Source organism: Pseudonaja textilis, chromosome 12 (genome assembly GCF_049901715.1).
Source record: "Pseudonaja textilis isolate UNSWEBS1 chromosome 12, rPseTex1.2, whole genome shotgun sequence".
Taxonomy (NCBI): Eukaryota; Metazoa; Chordata; class Lepidosauria; order Squamata; family Elapidae; genus Pseudonaja; species Pseudonaja textilis.
Genome location: NC_142001.1, coordinates 10,519,521 through 10,539,439, shown reverse-complemented (window position 1 = coordinate 10,539,439; position 19,919 = coordinate 10,519,521). Strand labels below are relative to the sequence as shown.

Genomic DNA, 19,919 nt, shown 5'->3' with positions numbered 1-19,919 from the left:
CAGTTCAGATTCATTCTTGAAGCTCTTTGTACTTTAGTTGGTTTTTTTTTTTCTAGTTCATTTGACACTTCTGTTATTGGCAGCACTTCACAGAAAAGAAAGGTGGGTGCTTATCTCGAGGAACTATTTGAGATTCATTACTGGCTGGGAATGAAAACAATTCCCAGCATTGCAATAAAATAAGACTTGTTTTTAAAATAAGTGTGTGCGTAATTACGGTTTAGGAAGCCTTGGTCAGAACATGCAAATAGTCCTTGTCTTAGGACCAATCGGAGACCCAAATTTCTATTCCTAAGCGAGATAGTTGTTACGACCTTTCTTGCCACCTTTGTTGAGCGCTCATTTGCATCCTTTTTAGAGAGTCATTGAGGCAACCCTGAGGACACAGAAAAAACTCCGAGTGGCCTCAACGACTCTCTAAAAAGAATGCGAATAACTCGCTGTCTGCAAGGAATATAAATCCTTCCATTCCCCACCGTCCAGTCAGAGCTGAAGAAGCTTCTGGGATGAGAAGCGAAACCTTTTCAGAGAAAAAACAAGGAAGCCCAATTGCCGCTTGCAAAAAAGCACCCTTGGGAGGGTAAGACATGGCTTCCTTCCCTCTCAGATTACCTCTGCTTTGCAGCTCAGCTGTAAGCTGCCTTTCCAGGTTCTCTCTCAATTCTCTTTCCCTACACAGCTCCATCTTTAGTTCCTTCTTCTCCTGCTGGATTTGCTTTTCCTGCACCCGGGCGTTATCTACGGCGACTTTCAGCAACCCCTAAAAAAAAAAAAAAAAGAAAAAAGGCAAAGGGGAACTCTCCCTCAATGAAAACATCTAATTAATGCAAGAAGAGGAGGCAGAGAATAGCGATGGAAAAATATATATCCTAGCAAAGATATATATATGTATGTGTGTATGTGTTATTAACTTGTTAACTTGATTCACGTAATTGATTTGTTAAGTGAGTTTGGCCCCGTTTTACGACTCTTTCTTGTCATAGTTCTTAACACGGCAGTTGTTCAGTAAGTAAGATAGTTGTTAAGAGAAATCTGGCTTCCCCGTGGACTTTGCTTACCTAGAAGGTTGCCAAAGGAGAATCACGGGACCCTGGGACATTGCAACCGTCATCAGTACATGCCAGTTGCCAAGCGTCTGAATTTTGATCATGTGACCATGGAGACGCCGCAGTGGTTGTAAGGGTGAAAAACGGTCACAAGACACTTTTTTTCAGTTCCACGTAATTTCAAATGGTCACTAAACAAATGGCTAAAAGTCAAGTACCACCTATCTGTACTGTTTCACCCCTTTTAATGGTTTTCCATTAAGGTTTTTTCCATTTAAGGTCAGCTCTATATTTTCCTAAAGGTTTACAAATGTGCCAACCTGTTGTGGTTTGCCGTTGTGTAGATGGCAGCGGAATCGGACAGTGGGGAAGAACGGGGACCAGTCCGGGAGTCTGGGGAGGACTCAGATGAGGGTCTTGCATCTGATGCAGAGATGGGTCTAGGACCATCTGGGAGCGGGGTACTGCCTTCGGAGCCTGGCAGCAGCAAGGAAGAGGAACCAGGGGAGCCTGTTCCCAGTGTGTGTGTGTGTGTGTGTGTGTGTGCAGAGCTGCTAGGATGCAAGAGCAGCTGAAAGAAAAGAGGAGACTCAGGAGTAAGGCTGGGAAGTGATTGCCCTTCCCATAAGGTATAAAGGTCAGGCAAAGGTGACAAAACCTTTGCAGGAAGCAAAGTCGTTCGTTCGGTTCAGATTCATTCTTGAAGCTCTTTGTACTTCAGTTAGTTTTTTTTTTCTAGCTCATTTGACACTTCTGTTTTTGGCAGCACTTTACAGGAAAGAAAGGTGGGTGCTTATCTCAAGGGACTGTTTGAGATTCCTTACCAGCTGGGAATTAAAATAATTCCTAGCGTTGCAATAAAATAAGACTTGTTTTTAAAATAAGCGTGTGTGTAATTACGGTCTAGGAAGCCTTGGTATAAACCATAAACCCTTACGCTGGGCACTGAGCTTCCAAATATATCATGCCAAATGTATCATGCCATATTTATGGGAAATCCACCACTGACCATTTCCGAAATCTCATGTTTTTGGAGGATCTGAAGATTAGTGTAAACCAGGGGTGTTAAACTGGCGGGCCAGATGCGTCACGCATGAGCCATGCCTACCCCAGCTCCACGAAGGGGAAAAACATTGCAATACATCATGTGACGGCAACGTGATGTGACGAGTTTGACACCCCTGGTCTAAACCAGGGGTCTCCAACCTTGGCAACTTTAAGCCTGGAAGTTCTCCAGGTTTAAAGTTGCCAAGGTTGGAGACCCCTGGTCTAAACAGAGCTAATTCTCTCTCTCTTTTATACATTTGCAGACAGCCTTAGAGTATAACCACAGCACTTCCTGACCTGAATATTGGTTAATAGAGTTTCCACTGAAGACAACCCATCCGCAAAGAGGAACGGTGCTGGAAATCCAGGGGGCAAAGTCTGCCCAGCCAGTTGGACCTTTTCTAGGGTTGGTTTGAGTATTGGGATGGCGATCTGGACTTCTTCTGTAAGACACAAGACCAAAAAGAGGTTGTACGTAAGCAATCTGGTCACTTGAGGAGCACCGAGCGATGATGGAGATTGGGAATAAGATGATGGGACTGACATCAAAGAGACATTGTGTCTTATCTTGCTTCAGCCCCAGTCACTCTTTCAGCTCAACTTACCTAGGGGGCTATGTGCTGGAGGGGGTGGGGAATAGGAGAAGAGAGGGGTATATACCCCACTTTGAACATCTGAGTGAAAGTCAGGGATAGAAATTGAAAGAACAAATGATGAACTCAAGTGAACAATTAAAACTGGGAAAAAATAAGACTTTTGCCCCAAACCCATCTATTCCAATATTCTGTCTTCATAGTGGCTCATCAGACCCTTAAATAATGCCTATGTCAACTCATAAAATATTTCGCTGATTTTTTTAGAATTTCCAACAGAAAGGGAAGAGGGAGCAGTGTAGCATCTTGCAAAACCGAAAACTGCATTCCATAAATGTTTTCAGTAACTAAGTGACTGAAGTTTCTGCAACGCAAAATTCTAACTGGAGAGCATGATTGATCACTCTTGGCTATGGATGTGTCTCATTGGAGAATATGAAGGGGGTGGGGGAAAACCAGGATGAAGGGTGACAATGAATTATGTGTCTCAGAGTCGGCTACACCCAGGCAGTGCCAGCATGTTAACTCCCAATAAATCCTTTTTAAGTTTTGGAAGTTTGGCTCGAGACTCATGATTTGAAAGGGGGTAGCTGCCGGAGCCCTGACAGACTACATAGAAGCCAGAATGTCACAATTGTTTTCCTGTTTGTGTTCCCTGTAATGATCCTGCAGAAATCCAAAGGTTCGGTTTATCAGTGTGTCAAGTTTCTCCTGCACTTTCAACCAGTTCTCATTCAATTAGGCAGAAGATAATTTAACCGACAAATTTCATTCAAAGGAAGTGAGAATTTGGGGTGGAACACAGAGTCCTTGCACTTATCCTGTGATTAAGCAAGTCAAGAATCTGTGCAAATGGTCAATCTTTTCATTATATAGTCACCACACCGGTGATTTGTAGCTCTACCAGCTTCAATTGTTTAATTAAATCCCGAGACCTGAGGAAGCAACTCCTCCACAGAGGTTTTTCCAGCTGAGAAGGGTAGATTGCATAGAAGTTCAGAGTAATGGGAAAATGTGACAATGAAAACAATGGCAGTCATAATTGTCTTTGCCACTCCTACAGTAAACTGAGCTAGAAAAACAACAGCCATCAAGAGGAATTAGAAACAAATTCTCAAATGTCCCAGGAATAAACAAGAACATTTTATGACAAAGTAAGAGCCTTTTTGCCAAGTGCCAAGCACCCAGATCCCAATCATATGACTACAGGGATGCTGGGATAGCCAGAAGTTCAAGGACCAGTCAAAAATATCATGTCTTCAGTGCCACCATAACACTGAACAGTTGCTGTATGGTCATTAAATGAGGACTATCTGTATGCAGAGGTACCTTATTAGCCAACCTTAGGAGGTCAGTGGTAATTTCAGTTTCAAGACCACTGAGGCAGCACTGTCTGAAGACATTTCTGCAATCATGTGGCCAGCATGATGTTACACCGCTGTGTAGAGCATACGGCAAAGCATGGAAACGCTGTTATCTTCCCACTGAAGTGGTACCTATTTATCTACTTGCATTTACATGCTTTCAAACTGCTAGCTGGTCAGGAACTGAGGCAAAAATGGGAGCTCACCCCATCACATGGTGACAGGACTTGAACCGGCGAAGCAGAGACCTTCTCTGCTGTCTTTTAAGCCACTGAGCCACCATGCCTCATACACTATCTCCAATGGAGCCATATATTTTCTTTATTTAATTATTTGATTTATATAACCATCCACCTCAAATCCTAAATTGACTAGAATTCCTAGTGCCTTTTGAACAACACAGCTGAGCAGTACATTTCTATCAAGAAATTTCAACAATTCTTAAACGATTAATAATAATGAAGATATTAAGTTAAGACACCACGGAAATGACCTCCAGGGTACTTTTTGACAATGTGGGAAATAAAAATACAGGCTAGAGTGACCCTTCAGCAACTTTTGGAGTCTAGGACAGCAAGTTAAAATTCAATGAAACAAGGATCCAAGATAGATGTTTGCAAGGTCCTATCCTAGATCACTGAGACAAAAGGAATTGTTCAAGCAGTTCAGGATTTAACACCCATTTTGGAAACCTTCCAAAAACATTTAATTCAACACTTGAAACTACACTCTATACATCCTTCGGTGGTCTGTCCTAACCTGATTTAAGAGGAAACCATGAAATGATGTGAGTTGGCTTTTTGCCTTTAAATAACGAGAGGTGGCTAATCTTTTTGGGCTCCTGTGCCAAAAATTGCACGTGCATTAGTGCATGCGCACTCATGTGCCAGCACCCAGAATGCAATGAACGCCCCCACACACACCCTCTGCGCATGCAATCCCCCCGCTACCCCCTTACTTGCATTGCGCCTCACAGCTGATTTTTCGTCCGGTTTGAGGCCTTTTTCGGAAAGAGCCTCCACAAGGCTTTTCAGGCTGAATAATATACCTATTTTGTCACTTCCGGTATTACAGGAAGTGACAAAATGGGACTATTCATCCTGAAAAGCCTTGTGGAGGCTTTATCCAAGCCTCTGGGAGGCTGAAAAAGGCCTCAAACCAGACGAAAAATCAGCTGTGAGGCGCAATGCATATGCAGTGAGGTAAGTTTGTCTGCAGCTCGCATGTCGGCACAAATGGCTCTGCGTGCCACATGTGGCAGGCATGCAATAGGTTCGCCATCATGGGACTAGGCTATAAAATATACATCGAGCAAGTGATAATGCTTCTTGTGTGAATGTCAAAGCTTGAAAGACATTCCTCCATGGATTTGTAGTCATAGTTGACTGGAGAATTCTGGGAGTTTAAGTCCACAACTGTTAAAGTTGCCAAGTTTGGGGACCTCTGGTTTAGGATATGCAGCAGTAGATTATTTTGGATTGCTAAAATTCCGCTTCTTGTAATATCACTACAGTTAATATTTCAGATAAAGGTTTAACCATTTGTGTTTTGCCTGACCTCCCAGTTATTATCTTTTTAAAAAAAAATCAATCTTCCTTCACATCTTTTTGAAAATCAATCTTAACACATAGTCTTCCCTTATTAGGCTACAATTGTGTGTGTGTGTGTGTGTGTGTGTGTGTTTACTTAGATATTTCATGCAAATAATTTTTTTAAAAACCCAGATATTGTCTTAACTGCTTTGCCCTAAAAGAGAAAAATAAGGTAAATTGAAGAAAAGAGAGAAAGGGAAGAAGAGAGAGAGAGAGAGAGAGAGAGAGAGAGAGGGAAAGAGGGAGGGAGGGAGAGGGAGAGAAAAGGAAGTTGTAAGAAATGGATTTGGAGCAGCATGCTGTCTTAAAACAACCTAGCAATGCTGAGCAGGGAGAAAGCAACGCCGTGAAAATGTACCGTACAAAAATTCGTATCAGCTGGCGGCTGGCGCAGAGAGTCAAATGTGCCGTAATGTGAAGAAGGCAGGGCAGATTGAAGCTCCAAAGTAGCATTAGTCTTCTTTAAAGAGATAGACATGGCTAAATTAGGTGCCACTGGCTGCAGTGAGGATCAAATGCAAACAGAAGTCATATTTCACCCAGGCCAGTCAACAACAGGAAAATAAATAGAAATATAACAGCCATGATTCATTTTGATAATCTGGCCCAAGAGAGAGCCAGGGAGACAGCCTCCAGATCTCAGCTCCCGAACAAAGACAAATAGGACGCCAAGGGTGGGGATACGGTGACAGCCTAGCAGAGGTCACATCGATTTCCGAGCGCCGTTTTCACAGAGATGAGATAACCCTGTACTCCATTTGGCCTACCGCTCATATCCTACCTGTCCCCCCCCAACCATAAATTTCCAAGGGGTGAGTGGGAAGGGGGCAATAAAGACGAAGGCTTCTACTTACGACTTCTCATGATTAAGATTTTGTGCTAACCGAACAGGCTTTGGCTGGCCAAGGTCACGCTGCACGTGGAAGCCCATAATAGCCACAAAGGACTGGTGTGTGTGTGTGTGTGAAGTGTATTACATTTTAGCCTCTGCAAGTGGGAAGGCAAGGGAACGAAAAACAGAAAGTCTTGTCAAACGATTCATCATTTTGCCCCTCTGATTGAAATCGCATCCCGAGAAGATAAACGATCGGAGCGTCAGAAATCTATTTCAATCTCGAAATGGGTCTTCACCGTCTCAACGGTGACTCCCTCTGGGGCTTCTCTCTGCAGAAGTGTGGGCATTGGTTATGTGTTGGAGGCGCTCGAAATCCCGGCTAAGTCCCCTAAGTCCCCTCCAGTTCAATGATGCTTACTCCCAAGGAAAGGGGATTTAAGATTGCAATGCAAGTGTTTTTGTCTTTCTAGATAGAGATCAACGGGGTTGATGGGTAAATTTAAATATCAGCATAAAGGATACTGGACAGGTGCAAGAGAGAGAGAGAGACAGACAGACAGACAGATTTTATTCAGACATACATAGAACATTAGAGGTCCTCGGTGCTCCCTGAGCTTGGTGGTTTTCTTACAGACATTTCATTACCCGAACTAGGTATCAACATCAGTCACTGATGATGTTACCTAGTTGGGGTAATGAAATGTCTGCAAGAAAACTACCAAGCTCAGAGAGCACCAAGGACCCCTCATTTCAACCCTGAGCTACAAATAGTATTATTGTCAGGTTTCCAAGTGATGAAATTTAATTAAAAAGAAAAAGAGCAAACTCCATCTTCCAAAACAAGTTCTTTTATTTAGGAAAGCATCAAATTGGCAAAGTCTGTTGTAATTCTGAATCTGACACAACCCGGAATTACACCACCTAATACTGAAAATTAGAAACAACCCCCAAAAGTCACATTCCCCAATAGAAGTAAATCAACATTGCCTGGTGTCATCAATTTCCACCTCCAGGTCTCAGCAGGGTCAGCTTTCGTTCCCACGGGAAGGAGAGCCACCTCGCCTAAACAACTCTCTCTATCTCCACTCCTCCCACCTTAAAAATGTGGCAAGTCCTTTCCCCCATAACCAGCAAAGAGAAAGAAAGAAAAGGAATATATAACAAGGCTAAATAAAATTGGCTATGCATATGTCAATTTGGGGCTTTACAATTATCCTTTATTACTAATACACAGAACATGCCAAGGATTCCAAACTGATAATGCATTTGACCCCTCCCGCAGTCTGGTTGTCTCCTACATCACTAGTTACTTTGACAAGCTTCGCTGAAACCCGGTTCTTCTCTAGATGTTGGGATTAAAACTTCCATAACAGTTAACCCCCATGGCCTAAGAATGTGAACTCTGGGTGTTGGTATCCAATGTATCTGCAAGGTATGAGGTTGGGAAACATGATACCACACTGAAAGTGACTCATGTCAAAAGGGTTTAATTTTAAAGAACAAAGACAAATCTTTAGAAAATGGCAAGACCGTGCTACAAAATTATGCCAAAGGAGAATTATTCATGTAGAATGTAAAATGACAATTTACACACTGAATCTGCTCCAACCCTTGTTAACGATGACTAGATAATTTATACAGCCATGACATTTACCTCCATGTGGATTAATATCACTGAAAATTATATCTATTTATAACTGGGCACAATAAAATCTGATGTCATAGCACAATGTCAACAGATTTCTTTTACTTTTAAGTATAATTTGGTGTGGGTGAAGACCCACATTCTAGGGAGTAGAAATTGTTGAGGTATTTCGGAAAAAGAGAAGGGATTTGGGATGGTGAGTAACTAACAGCAGTATGGACAGAGAAGCACTTTAATCAAAGTTGTGATCTGGTAACTTCTTATCCTTTCTCAGATCAGCAAGCTTTTCTACTTATCACAATTGGTGTCATTATTTTTATTTGATGAATTCTTCTCCTATTGGATTATCTTTCTCACTTCTTCAGCAATTTAGTTAAATATGGTTTGGAAAAATAGGAAGCAGCTTGTCTGCGAGGAATATCAGGAATATCCAAGTAATTCTCCAAGTGCAACTGAATTATTTTCAACCCCATTGGAGAGGTTGAAGATAGAATGTGGAATTTTCTGACTGCAAAACCTGTTCTCTACCATCGAGAAGTTCATTTTATGGGAGAACAATAAAGAAACTTGAGGTTGTTCTTTAATTCTAAAGGAAAATTTATTAAAAATTCAGTCTGGCCCAAATAGCAATAGCATTTAGACTTATATACCACTTTACAGTGCTTTATAGCCCTCTCTAAGTAGTTTAGCATATTGTCCCCAACAAACTGGATCCTCATTTTATTGACCTTGGAAGGATAGATGGCTGAATCAACCTTGAGCCCATCAGGATCGAACTGCCAAACTGCTGTCAGCCGGCAGTCAGCAGAATTAGCCTGCAATACTGAATTCTAACCACCACGCCACCACAGTCCCACAAATACTCGTGAATGCAACTTACTTTATTGTACTATTAAAAAACGTAGATGACATGAAGCCAATGACTCCTCATTACTTCATGGATACAACCTTCTTGACAACAATATGGAAGTCAATAAAGGAGAATATTTGTAGCTCAGGGTTGCAATGAGGGGTCCTTGGTGCTCTCTGAGCTTGGTTGTTTTCTTACAGACGTTTCATGACCCAACTAGGGAACATCATCAGTGCTAGCAGTGAAACCTCTGCAAGAAAACAACCTCGCTCAGAAAGCAGCAAGAACTCCTAGTTTGGAAGTCATTGGCCGCTATTTTCTTCAGGGCTGTTTTTCAAATTGCCAATCCAGCCCATATTATTCCTTGATGGTGTTGAATCCAAATACTAGCCAGAGCCAACCAACCCTTCTTAAGTTTAGTTTACTTTATTGTCATTGCACCTCAATAACGAAATCTAACACCATCTTCAGTGCACATCATGACCATGAAAATAAAACACAAACACACATCCTTCACACTCCGCACATTGAATTGAAAACTCCCGACACCACACCAACACTGCACTTTACAGTAGAATTCAACAGAGCTACCGCCCTGGGATAGAAACTGTTTTTCAGCCTATTTGTCCTTGTTTTTATTCTCCTGTACCGTCTACCATATGGCAATAGTTAAAAAAAGGGTGCCCAGGATGAGATGGATCTTTGAGGATGTTTTGAACTTTCTTAAGGCAGCGGGAGCTATAAAGCTCTTCCAAAGAGGGGAGAAGGCAACCCATGATCCTCTGGGCAATGACTTAACCCTCTGGAGTGCTTTCTTCTCTGCCCCTTGCAATTGGCAAACCATACAGAGTATTACCATCTGATCTCAGATGAAGATGACCAAGTATTTATCCCCGGCTGATTCAACTAATACGTATCAAATAAGATCAGCAAGACAAATTCCTTGTGTGTCTAATCATACTTGGCCAATAAAGAATTCATTCATTCATTCAAAATAGTAACAAAAGCATAAATACAAGAAGTATTTATAGCAGCAGTTCAGTTTTAGAGGTTAAGGACTTTAAAAAAAATCATTTGGTTCACAATGCTCTAAAGTATAGAAATCAAAATTTGGTTCAAATAGCAAACCCTTCAACGTCCCCTGAGTGAACGGGCTTTGGAGTCAACTACTCCTAATCCACTGGACATTTTTAATCTACTGGAAATGCAATTAACAAAGGGCTGTTGTCATTCCACCGTCTGCAAAGGAAGATCACTGCCCTGCTGTGAATCCTTGCCACATGACTCACCCCTTCCTGATCAAATTTCATAAGTGAAACTTAAATAAATAATAGATGCAGCAGCATCTGTGCGCTGGCAGAAACCAATTTCCAGATTACTCAAGGAAGCAATTCTAGAAAGTCCGCTTTCTGAGGAATCCCTCCTGGGAAGAACCTCATGCATTGTCCTAACCCATGGTTTGCTTAAGTAGTTTGTTCAATAAATCACAATTAGATGGGTTCATATATCATCTTAGTCCATCCAGACTGCAGTAAGCCAAAATCAAAGAAGCCACACATTTTCATGAATGCATTAATTGGGCCAGTTTGGACTCTAGAAGGTGCTATGAAACTTACGTGTCAGGATTCTGGCAGTTACCCCAATTAAATCATGAGTCTCCAGCCAAACTTCCAAAAGGTCAAAAGGATTTATTGGGAATTAACACATCCGGCACCGCCTGGGTATAGCTGACTCTGAGACACATAATTCATTGTCACCCTTGACCCTAGTTTCCCCACAGCTCCTGGGTGTATCATAATTCATATTCTCCAATGAGACACATCCATAGCCAAGAGTCATCAATAAAGTTTTCTAGTTAGATTTTAGCACTGGCAGAAACTTCAGTCACCTAGTTGCTATCTTTGAAAAACTATTTATGGAATGCACTTTTGATTTCCACGCAGCCGCACTGCTCTTTCAACCCCTTTCCCCCCTCCCTTTCCGTTGGCAACTCTAAAAAGAGCACAGAAATATTTGATGAGTTGACACTTAGCTTAGTGGTGCAAATACAACAGAATAGAAACGACTAACAGGTGAACCAATATGGCTCAAAATGTCAGAGGTTCCTTTATTCTTTTTAGATTCCAACCTTTACAAAAATATTTCTGTGTTTTAGTCAAACCTGAATAACTGTACCTTCCATTGTGGATTCTTGGGTGGATGAAGCCCCCTTTTGTAACATGCATGTTATGTCATTACATTTTGGCTTGCAAATGCAATTCGCTAGCTGTGTCTGTTCTGAACTGCAAAAATCCAGGTTACCATTAAGTGTGAGTCATGGATTGGAAGTTTCTTTATCTCTATGCTGACTTCCAGAAGTTGTTTGAATTTCTGCAGGTCATCTGATATTCACAGAATAAATTGCGCTAAAATCAATGTTTGCAATAATTATTGATACATATTTAATTAAAAAAAATATTGTTATGTCCAACCTCTAATCTAAGGTATTTACAATAATAACAATTTGAAACTTTAGGAAACTTAATGGTAGGCCACCTGTTTGGCATTCCTTTGTATCTCAAAGGAAGATATATGTGATGGAAAATATCTTTCTATTTTACACCTTGGAAAATTACTGATGGTGTACTGTAATGCATTCGTGGAAACTGGCTGGTTTGATATGAACAAACTCCTAGCTTGTTGAATAAACCACCATTTAGGTAACCATAGGTCATATGTTGTGTGAACTGATCTTCAAGGGCTGGGTTTACACAACTTGCTGAGCCAAAGTCAAACATGGAGGTTTTGTCAAGTGTGAAGAATCAGGCCCACATGTTAAGTTCCAGTTAAACTGAAGTATTGCTCTTGACGATATACAACAATCTAGTCAACTGACAGTCAGCAACTAAACTGGCACTAGAAAAGGGTCAACAGAATTCAAGAAGGGTGAGATTTTAGACTTTTTAAGGGAACGTAATGATTCCAGGCTCATTCTTCTCTTGACTCTGCCCGCAACTCTGTTCTCTTTCTTCTACAGGTTCAGTGAAAAATATGAACCCGATTCACAGCGCATACTTTATTATGTACCTATATGCCAATCTTTTTGTAATCTTCCAAGGTGTACTGAGCCACCAGTATCATCAAATGGGCCTACACAGGCAATGATATTGATTTAGAAGTGATGGGGAACACAGCCCAACAAGATAAAGGACTCCGGATTATGGGAAGGATCACCTTTTAAAACTTCACAGTCCAATTCATACATTTTTTTTTCTTTTTTTCAAGGCACAAACTTTCTCATCAACTCCATTTTTATTCTCAGACCAAATGAGATACTTGGTTTTTTCCCCCCCACTAAGTTTTTTATTTGTTTGCTGGGTTTTTTTTTTAAAGTCTCATAAGGGTATGTGAAACTTGCCTAGAGGGGGGAAAAATATTTTAAAGATCTTGAGTTTCCTTGGCAGATTCAGCTTTCCATATTAATGCCACGATGATTTCTTTGGGTTTTTTTTTTTAAAGCTATTTTGCAGCAAATATTTATGACTCCATATGGAACAGCAGATGTTCAAGAAAATGCATGGCAGAGAAGACTTCATTTTCAGTAATTATCCTACTTGTTGTCACACTGTAGGTGGCTTTCAGTGCATTTCTTTAAAATCAACTAACCCTTCTCACATCTTACAATATGCCTAGAGCATAACACCCCTTTTCTTCTCCTTTCTGAACTGCACTTGGTTAGAAAGACATGCCATGAACATGTGATACAGCGCATGATTCAATGGGCAAAGGGTTTGCGGTCTCATATAATGCTTGAACAATGGGAAAACATGTGGATGAAGGTTTTCAAATTTACCTTATGCTATAATTTTAAAGAAAGCTTTTATCAAATGATGTGCCGTTGGTGTTTTAGCACTCGAACAATTGTCGAAGATGTACAAGGGTGTTTAAAATATATGCTGGAAATGCAAATTGCAAGGAGGAAACTTTTGACCAACTTTGGTGGACTTGTGATAAAGCAAAGAAATATCGGGCCAAGATTCATATTTTAACACGCAAAATTCTTAAAGTGTATATAAAAACTAAACTGGAAGCTTTTCTTTTAGGCTCGATGGACAAAGAACTTGAAAAATAATCTGAAACTTTGTTATTCTATATGTTGACAATAGCAAGAATGTTTTATGCACAAAAGTAGAAAGATACTCTAATTTCCCACAATGGATGAACGACTGGAAAAACTAATGGGACTAGCAGAGATGGCTAAATTAACTGCTCTTAATACTTCCAATTTTGTTTCTACTTGGAAGAAGCTTCTGGATTTTGTGCTTGAGATGGGAAAAAAATGAAATTTGTCTTCCTTATCCTGCTGATTAGATAAGTTATCAGTTCTTTAATATTTACCACCCATGAAATAAGAGGATTTAAAAAAAAAATACTGAAAAAAAAGTATGCATCCATTTGGGAATTAAGATTAATGTATCTGGTCATTACTGTTTCTAAATTTCACTCTTCAGATCAACATTTATGAAGTTCTGGAAGATTGTAACCCAAATGTTTATTTTTTTTATTCCTGGGAAAACTTCAATAAACAAACCTGACCTTGTTGCCTATTTCTAAATACTTCCAAGCCCTTTTCTGCATTCTAGCCGCATCTTTGGTTTAGGGATTCCAGCATATAAAATTATCCCAATTAAAGTTTACATTTTTGACCATTATTAATGATGCCATAACATACGTGCTTGCTCTTACAAGCTGTCCATCTTTTATTTATATTGATATGTTTCATCTGGAAAAGATCAAATCAAAAGATCAAAGAAAGATGGTAAAAAGAACCCCGGAAACAAGATTCAGACTAGAAAATTTCTGGATAGCGTGAGAGCCATTGGATAGTGGAACAAAATGATTTAAGAAGATGGGAGAGTCATCAAAAGGTATTAAGAAAGGGCTGGCAATTGTATTTGTGGTTAGAGGCCATGTTTATCCCTCTCCCTCAATTTTTTTAGCAGTTAAATAATATTGTTTTTTTCCTTACTTATCTAGATCAAACTTTAAACTGCCAGAATGGTTCTTGGCTTTGTCGTTGGCCAAAAATAAGTCATTATTTGTTCATGCTTCTAGTAGTAGCCGACATACTAGTTAGAAGGGCTGGGCTCAGAGGTGTCATTCAGCAGGTTCTGACCAGTTCTGGAGAACCGGTAGCAGAAAAATTGAGTAGTTCAGAGAACCGGTAAATCCCACCTCTGACTGGCCCCGCCAACTCCATCTCTTCTCAACCTCCCATTGAGTCCCAGCTGATCAGCTGGGTCTTCTTTTGTTGCCCTGCACAGGAGAACAGAGCTGGAAAGCAGGTTAGCGGGGTGGGGAGGGAATGGGAATTTTATAGTATCCTTCCCCTGCCATGCCCACCAAGCCACACTCATCAAGCCACACCACACCCACAGAACCAGTAGTAAAAAAAAAATTGAATCACACCACTGGCTGAGCTTTGCCTCTGTCCACATTCATACACTGTGTTGTTATATCCATTAAGAGCCTCCATTTGAGCATATCAGTTCTACTCTTAGCCACTCCAATTCTCAACCTATCTGGGCTCTTCCAAGTAGTATAAGGGAGGTCAGATCCTTCAACTATATCCTCTTTTAATTTTATAATGTACTTTGGTTGGTTTCTTTTCTAGTTCATTTGATACTTCTGTTTTGGGCAGCACTTCACAGAACTGAAAGGTGGGTGCTTATCTCAGGGGACTGTTTGAGATTAATTCCGGCTGGGAATGAAAGCAATTCCCAGTGTTGCAATAAAATAAGTCTTGTTTTAAAATAAGTGTGTGTGTGTGTATTACGATTTAGGAAGCCTGGGTCAGAACAATTGTAGTTGTTAAGTAAGTAAGATGGTTGTTAAGTGAATCTGGCTTCCCCATGGACTTTGCTTGCAAAAGGGAACCCCAGAGTCCCAGGACACCACAACAATCATAAATAAGAGTCAGTTACCAAGCCTCCAAATTTTGACCATGTGATCATGGGGATGTTGCAATGGTTGTAAGTGTGGAAAATAATCACAAGTCACTCCCCCCCACCATATTATCTTACATTACAAGGCGAGTCTTCATGTTAGATCATTTCCCCCCCTCGTTTTTTTAAATAATATCTTATGTCCTCTATGAAAGCCTTAGTTTTTCTGCAGAGAAAATAAACAACCTTTCCCTCAGATGTAAAAATACTCTTAATAAAACGCGGGGTGCAGAAGCATCAGGAACAAATGATTCACGTCTGCCTTAATAAGATCATACCCTTAAAATGGTATTACTCTTAAGGTGCTAACATTCCCGCTGGTATGCCGGGCAACGGCTTTCCAAGCGTCCGCATCTTGTTAAAAACAGCAGAAAATTTTCTTTTCGCAATCGAGAGTTTGTGTCAGAGCAGAGACAAAGTTTGTCAAGAAACCATCCGGGGAGCAATAAAACTGATAGGAAGCATATTTCTCGGTGGTATTTTAGCACTGTGAAAAATTCAATCACAGGGAAAAAAAATGTTTAGTTGTAAACATTTGAAGAGTCATATAAAAGCAATAGCTTTCCCCGCAGCACCTGCTTAAATAATTTTAAGGTGAGATGGAAGCCTCTCCCTTCTCACTCCTCGGAGAGCCACCGAGATGATCTATTAATTTCCCTAGTGCCACGAAGGCTGGGCCGCTATAATAATGTGGTCTGGAGAACCTACTGGGAGAAATAAAGGCCATTTGACCATTAGTGTTTTATTTCTAGGAATTCGGTCTCCTCTTTCTGTTCTGGATGGAGATTGTCATGCCCCTGTCGGACTCTGAATCCGAGGAAGAAGATGAACAGCTGACAGGGAGTGGGAGTGTGGCTCCGTTCGTTGGCTGTGGAGGAAACTGGGGAAGGGCAAAGTCTGGCTGGGCAGAGCAGGGAAGAGGTAGAACAAGGGAGAGGGAATTCGGAGGAAAACCCAGGCCCACCTCATCTTCATCCTAGGGCATGCAGTGTGGAACGGAGAAGAGAGCAATGTGGGTTGTGTGGCTTAAGGGGAGGAAAAGGCCCTGATTCCCTTCATTAGCCACAGCTGGGAAGGGAGTTTAAAAGAGATGCATGCTGAGTGTGGCAGCTTCTGGGAGCAAACGTGAGTTTATCTTGTGTTGACTTTGCTTATATGTGTTCCTGGCGTCTTCCCAACCATGTTGAGTTATTGCCGTGCCTTCACATCTGGAATTCCTTCTCTTGCCCTGCCGGACTAATTACCTCATCTTACCTTGATAGGATTTATAGTTACAGTTTTTGTTGACCACATTTTGGACTGGAATCTCTGCAGCCAAAGGCTATTCCTGGGAGAGTTTTTCTCCAACCAGAAGGTAATCAGGACATTGGGGGCAAAGTTGGAGCTAATAAAGGGACTCCTAGTGATCATCTGACTGTGTTGCCTTTGTGCCATGCCCCGGGTCATCACAGAGGTAGCCTAATGGTTGCCATTCCACAAATCGTTTTGTGTGTAGCACCAAATGAAAATTGGGAACTCATTTGCCATGGTCACAAAAGCCACCGAATAGGAAGATTTGATACGGAACCTCCCGCAATCTTGAACCTCAGTATTGAACTATAGCCAGCCAACTGCAAGGTTATGTTGTGGCGAAAAAACAGTGGGCTCGAAGAGTGCCCTTGAAGGAAGAGAACCAGATTTTCAGTAATTTTCCCACCCACTCTCGAGAGGAAACACAAAAAAATCTATAATGACCAACTCTAGAATTCCACTTGACTCTACCTACAAACTGCTGTAGACTGGTGACGGAACGTTACATTGCCTTCATACAGCAGCACCTCTGGCCGCGAACACTTCTGTTCACGACCAAATTGGTTGACGACAGTGGTGGTATTCTACCGGTTCGGCCCGGTTCTGCTGAGCCGGTAGCAGCGATGAGCAGAGGTCGAACCGGTTCTCTCCGCCACTCTGCCGTTGGGCCCACCCACCCACCTGGGCTCCCATACCCAGGTTATCCTTTATCCTGTGAATTTGAAGTGCAGCTGTTTTGCACGGCACAGAAGAGTGTTGCACGGCAGCTGCTGAAGTGACCGGGATCGTGCAGGCTTGCAGGAGGTGAGTTAGAATGCCTTTGCACCTGTGCAAAGTGTACATTTGGCATGCGCATTGACGCAAAGTGTGTGCACGCACGCAAAGCGCGCCCACCAAGCCATGTCCACCGAACCAGTAGTAAAAATATTTGAATCCCACCACTGGTTGACGACTATATATTTTTACCTCTGGTCACAAACAGGTGCTTGGGTGGTGACCAAACGCAGCCGTGCTGATTTCGCCTTTTGTGCCGCCTCATATATTTTTAGGTGTATGTACTTCGATGACTGAATTCTCAGAATGGATTATGGTCATCACCTGAGGTTCTACTGTATATGAAAATTGTAGCTTGACTTCCACCTTCTATTAAGTACTCTAGGGTATGTTTTTTAATATTTAAATCATCAGAAGCAATTTTCAGTCAATGTGGTAATGGTTCATGGTTAGAAACTGGGGAAACTTGGTATAAAGCATTTATGGAGCCATGGTGGCGCAGTGGTTATAATGCAATATTCTAGGCTAACTTTGCCCACTGCCAGGAGTTCAATCCTGACCTGCTCAAGGTTGACTCAAGGTCAGTAAAATGAGGTTCCAGATTGTTGGGGGCAAGAGGCTGACTTTGTAAACTGCTTAGGGAGAGTTGTGAAGTACTATATTATTATTATTATTATTATTATTATTATTATTATTCCACGGTGGTGCAGTGTTAGAATGCAGTATTGTAGATCCTCACTGACTCAAGGTTGATTCATCTTTCCATCCTTCTGAGGTTGGATAAAATGAGGACCTAAATTGTTGGGGGGCAAGAGGCTGACTCTGTAAACTGCTTAAAGAGGGCCGTAAACAGGGATAGGATGCTATTGGTTCTGCCCGGTTCTATAGAGCCGGTAGCTCTGAAGAGCAGCAGATACCAAACCGGTTCTGTATCTGCTGCTGTTTGGCCCACCCGCCTGCCCGGGCTCTTACCGGTCCTTTATTTCCTGCTTTTTCAACCTCAGCTGCTTTGCACGGCACAGCTGAGGTTGAAAAAGCAGGGGAAAAGAGGCTTTTCAAACGCTGTGCACCTGCGCTCTGTACTTTTCAGCTGTCCGGGCAGTACAGCCTAAGGTTGTTTTACACACGCGTGCAGCATAGTCACCAAACCAGTAGTAACACTGGCTGAATCCCAACCCTGGCTGTAAAACACTGTGAAGCAGCATATAAGTTTAAGTGCTATAGCTATTTATCAGCTGAGTACTAAATAGATTTTCAGGGATGAGACAAAGCCAATGTCTCATGGAATATTCAGAGAAGCCAGCTCTCATAAATGACCTGAAAAATATGTCCACCTTGGCCGTCACTTGAACACGATTGGAAACTTCTCCTGCTGTCAAAAGACCATAGAAAAATGGGGTCACCAGATAGTTGCTCTGATGGGATTGATTTATTCTGAAGTGGACCTATCCTCGCCCAGAACCACAGTTTGCTTAGGCTGCCTTGCAAAGGAAACGAAACCATCAACCCCTTGAAATCAAAAGTAGATACTTAAGCTTTCCAACAGCTACGTTTCTGCAGTTCTGACATTCCAAATCATCATTTCTCTCCGCAGATGCTGTGCTGGGGAGCTTGAAACAGAAAATAAAATAATACGTGGGTAAAGGGTTAACCTTCCTCCCACGCCTACTTCTTTATTTAAAGTTGCCAACCAAGCAAAGCCTCTTTTCATTTAATAAAATAAATGGCCATCAGAGCTTCTTCCCCATAATTAAAACTTTGCTTTTCTGCAAGGTGTCACAATGATTGTCAGAGTTCGTTAGTGACAGGCTGCTTGTTCCTTTGCAATGTTCAGGACAACACCCTTCGCCCTCCAAATAGCATCACTTGGAACAGAACGCATTTATTTCTTGAGCCTTGCTGTTTTCAGCCCATGTTTTGGGGGGGATATTTTTTTTTTTGGCAGGGTCTACTTTTTAATCCTCTTCAAAGCAATTGTGGCTTTTTCCTTTCTGTTTTCCTTGTGGCAAACGGAGCCCAGCTAGTACAGGGAATCAATTATTTACTATCACAATTCGGGTCAGTATATTTATCAGGTGCTTTTGCTCTGAAATCTCGTGAAAGGCAGGCCGGAGCCTTCTTACTTAAGTAAATATGTAAAAACCAATGAAAAGAAAACACTCTTGGGGTAAAAACCAATGTAGGAGTCTCTTTTGGGGGGTCAGGAATTTGGGAAGGAGGATGCAAGTAGCTCAGAGATGGTGAAGGAGGAGGAGGAGAGAGGCGAAGAAGAAAATGAAGAAGGAGGAAAAGAAGGAAGAAGACAAAGATGAGGAGGAGTAAAAGGAGGAGGAGGAGGAGAAGAAAAAGAGGGGGAGGGGCAAAGAAGAAAAAGAAGGAGAAGGAGGAGAAGAAAAAGAAAGAAGAGGAGGAGGAGGGGTAGGGAAGAAAAAGGAGAAGAAGGAGGAAGAAGAACAAGAGAAGAAGGAGGAGGAGTAAAAGGAGGAGGAGTAAATGGAGGAGGAGGAGGAAGAGAAGAGGAAGTGGGATAGAAAAGAAACAGAAGGAGGAGGAGAAGGAGAAGAAAAAGAAGAGAAGAAAGGAGGAGGAGGGGTGGAGAAGAAAAGAGGAGGAGAAGAAGGAGAACGAGGGGGAGAAGAAAAAGAACGAGAAGAAGAGGAGGAGGAAGAGCAGAGAAGAAAAAGGAGAAGAAGGAGGAGGAGAAGGAAGAAGAAGAGAGGAAGAGTAAAAGGAGGAGGGGGAGAAGGAAGAAGAGGAGGAGGAAAAGGTGGAGGAGAAAGAAGGAGAAGGAGAAGAAGGAGGAGAAGAAACACATTGAAGAAATAATTTAAGGGCAGTTTTGTCAACACCACCTAAGCTTTGAGAATGAGGAAGGTATCAGCCCCCAAAGGCAGACCAA

General features: G+C 41.7%; 1 protein-coding gene across 2 annotated transcripts in view; it reads right to left on the bottom strand.

The window, feature by feature from the left end:
* The window catches only part of DACH2 (dachshund family transcription factor 2), a 284,817-nt gene that overhangs the window by 10,978 nt on the left and 253,920 nt on the right, over positions 1-19,919 (bottom strand). For both annotated transcript variants that reach the window (XM_087940987.1, XM_087940989.1), the window contains 2 exons: positions 2,391-2,536; positions 613-760 (listed from right to left, as the gene is read on the bottom strand). In XM_087940987.1, the coding sequence (XP_087797113.1) occupies positions 613-760; positions 2,391-2,536 (294 nt within the window). The remainder of the gene's footprint in view (positions 1-612; positions 761-2,390; positions 2,537-19,919) is intronic.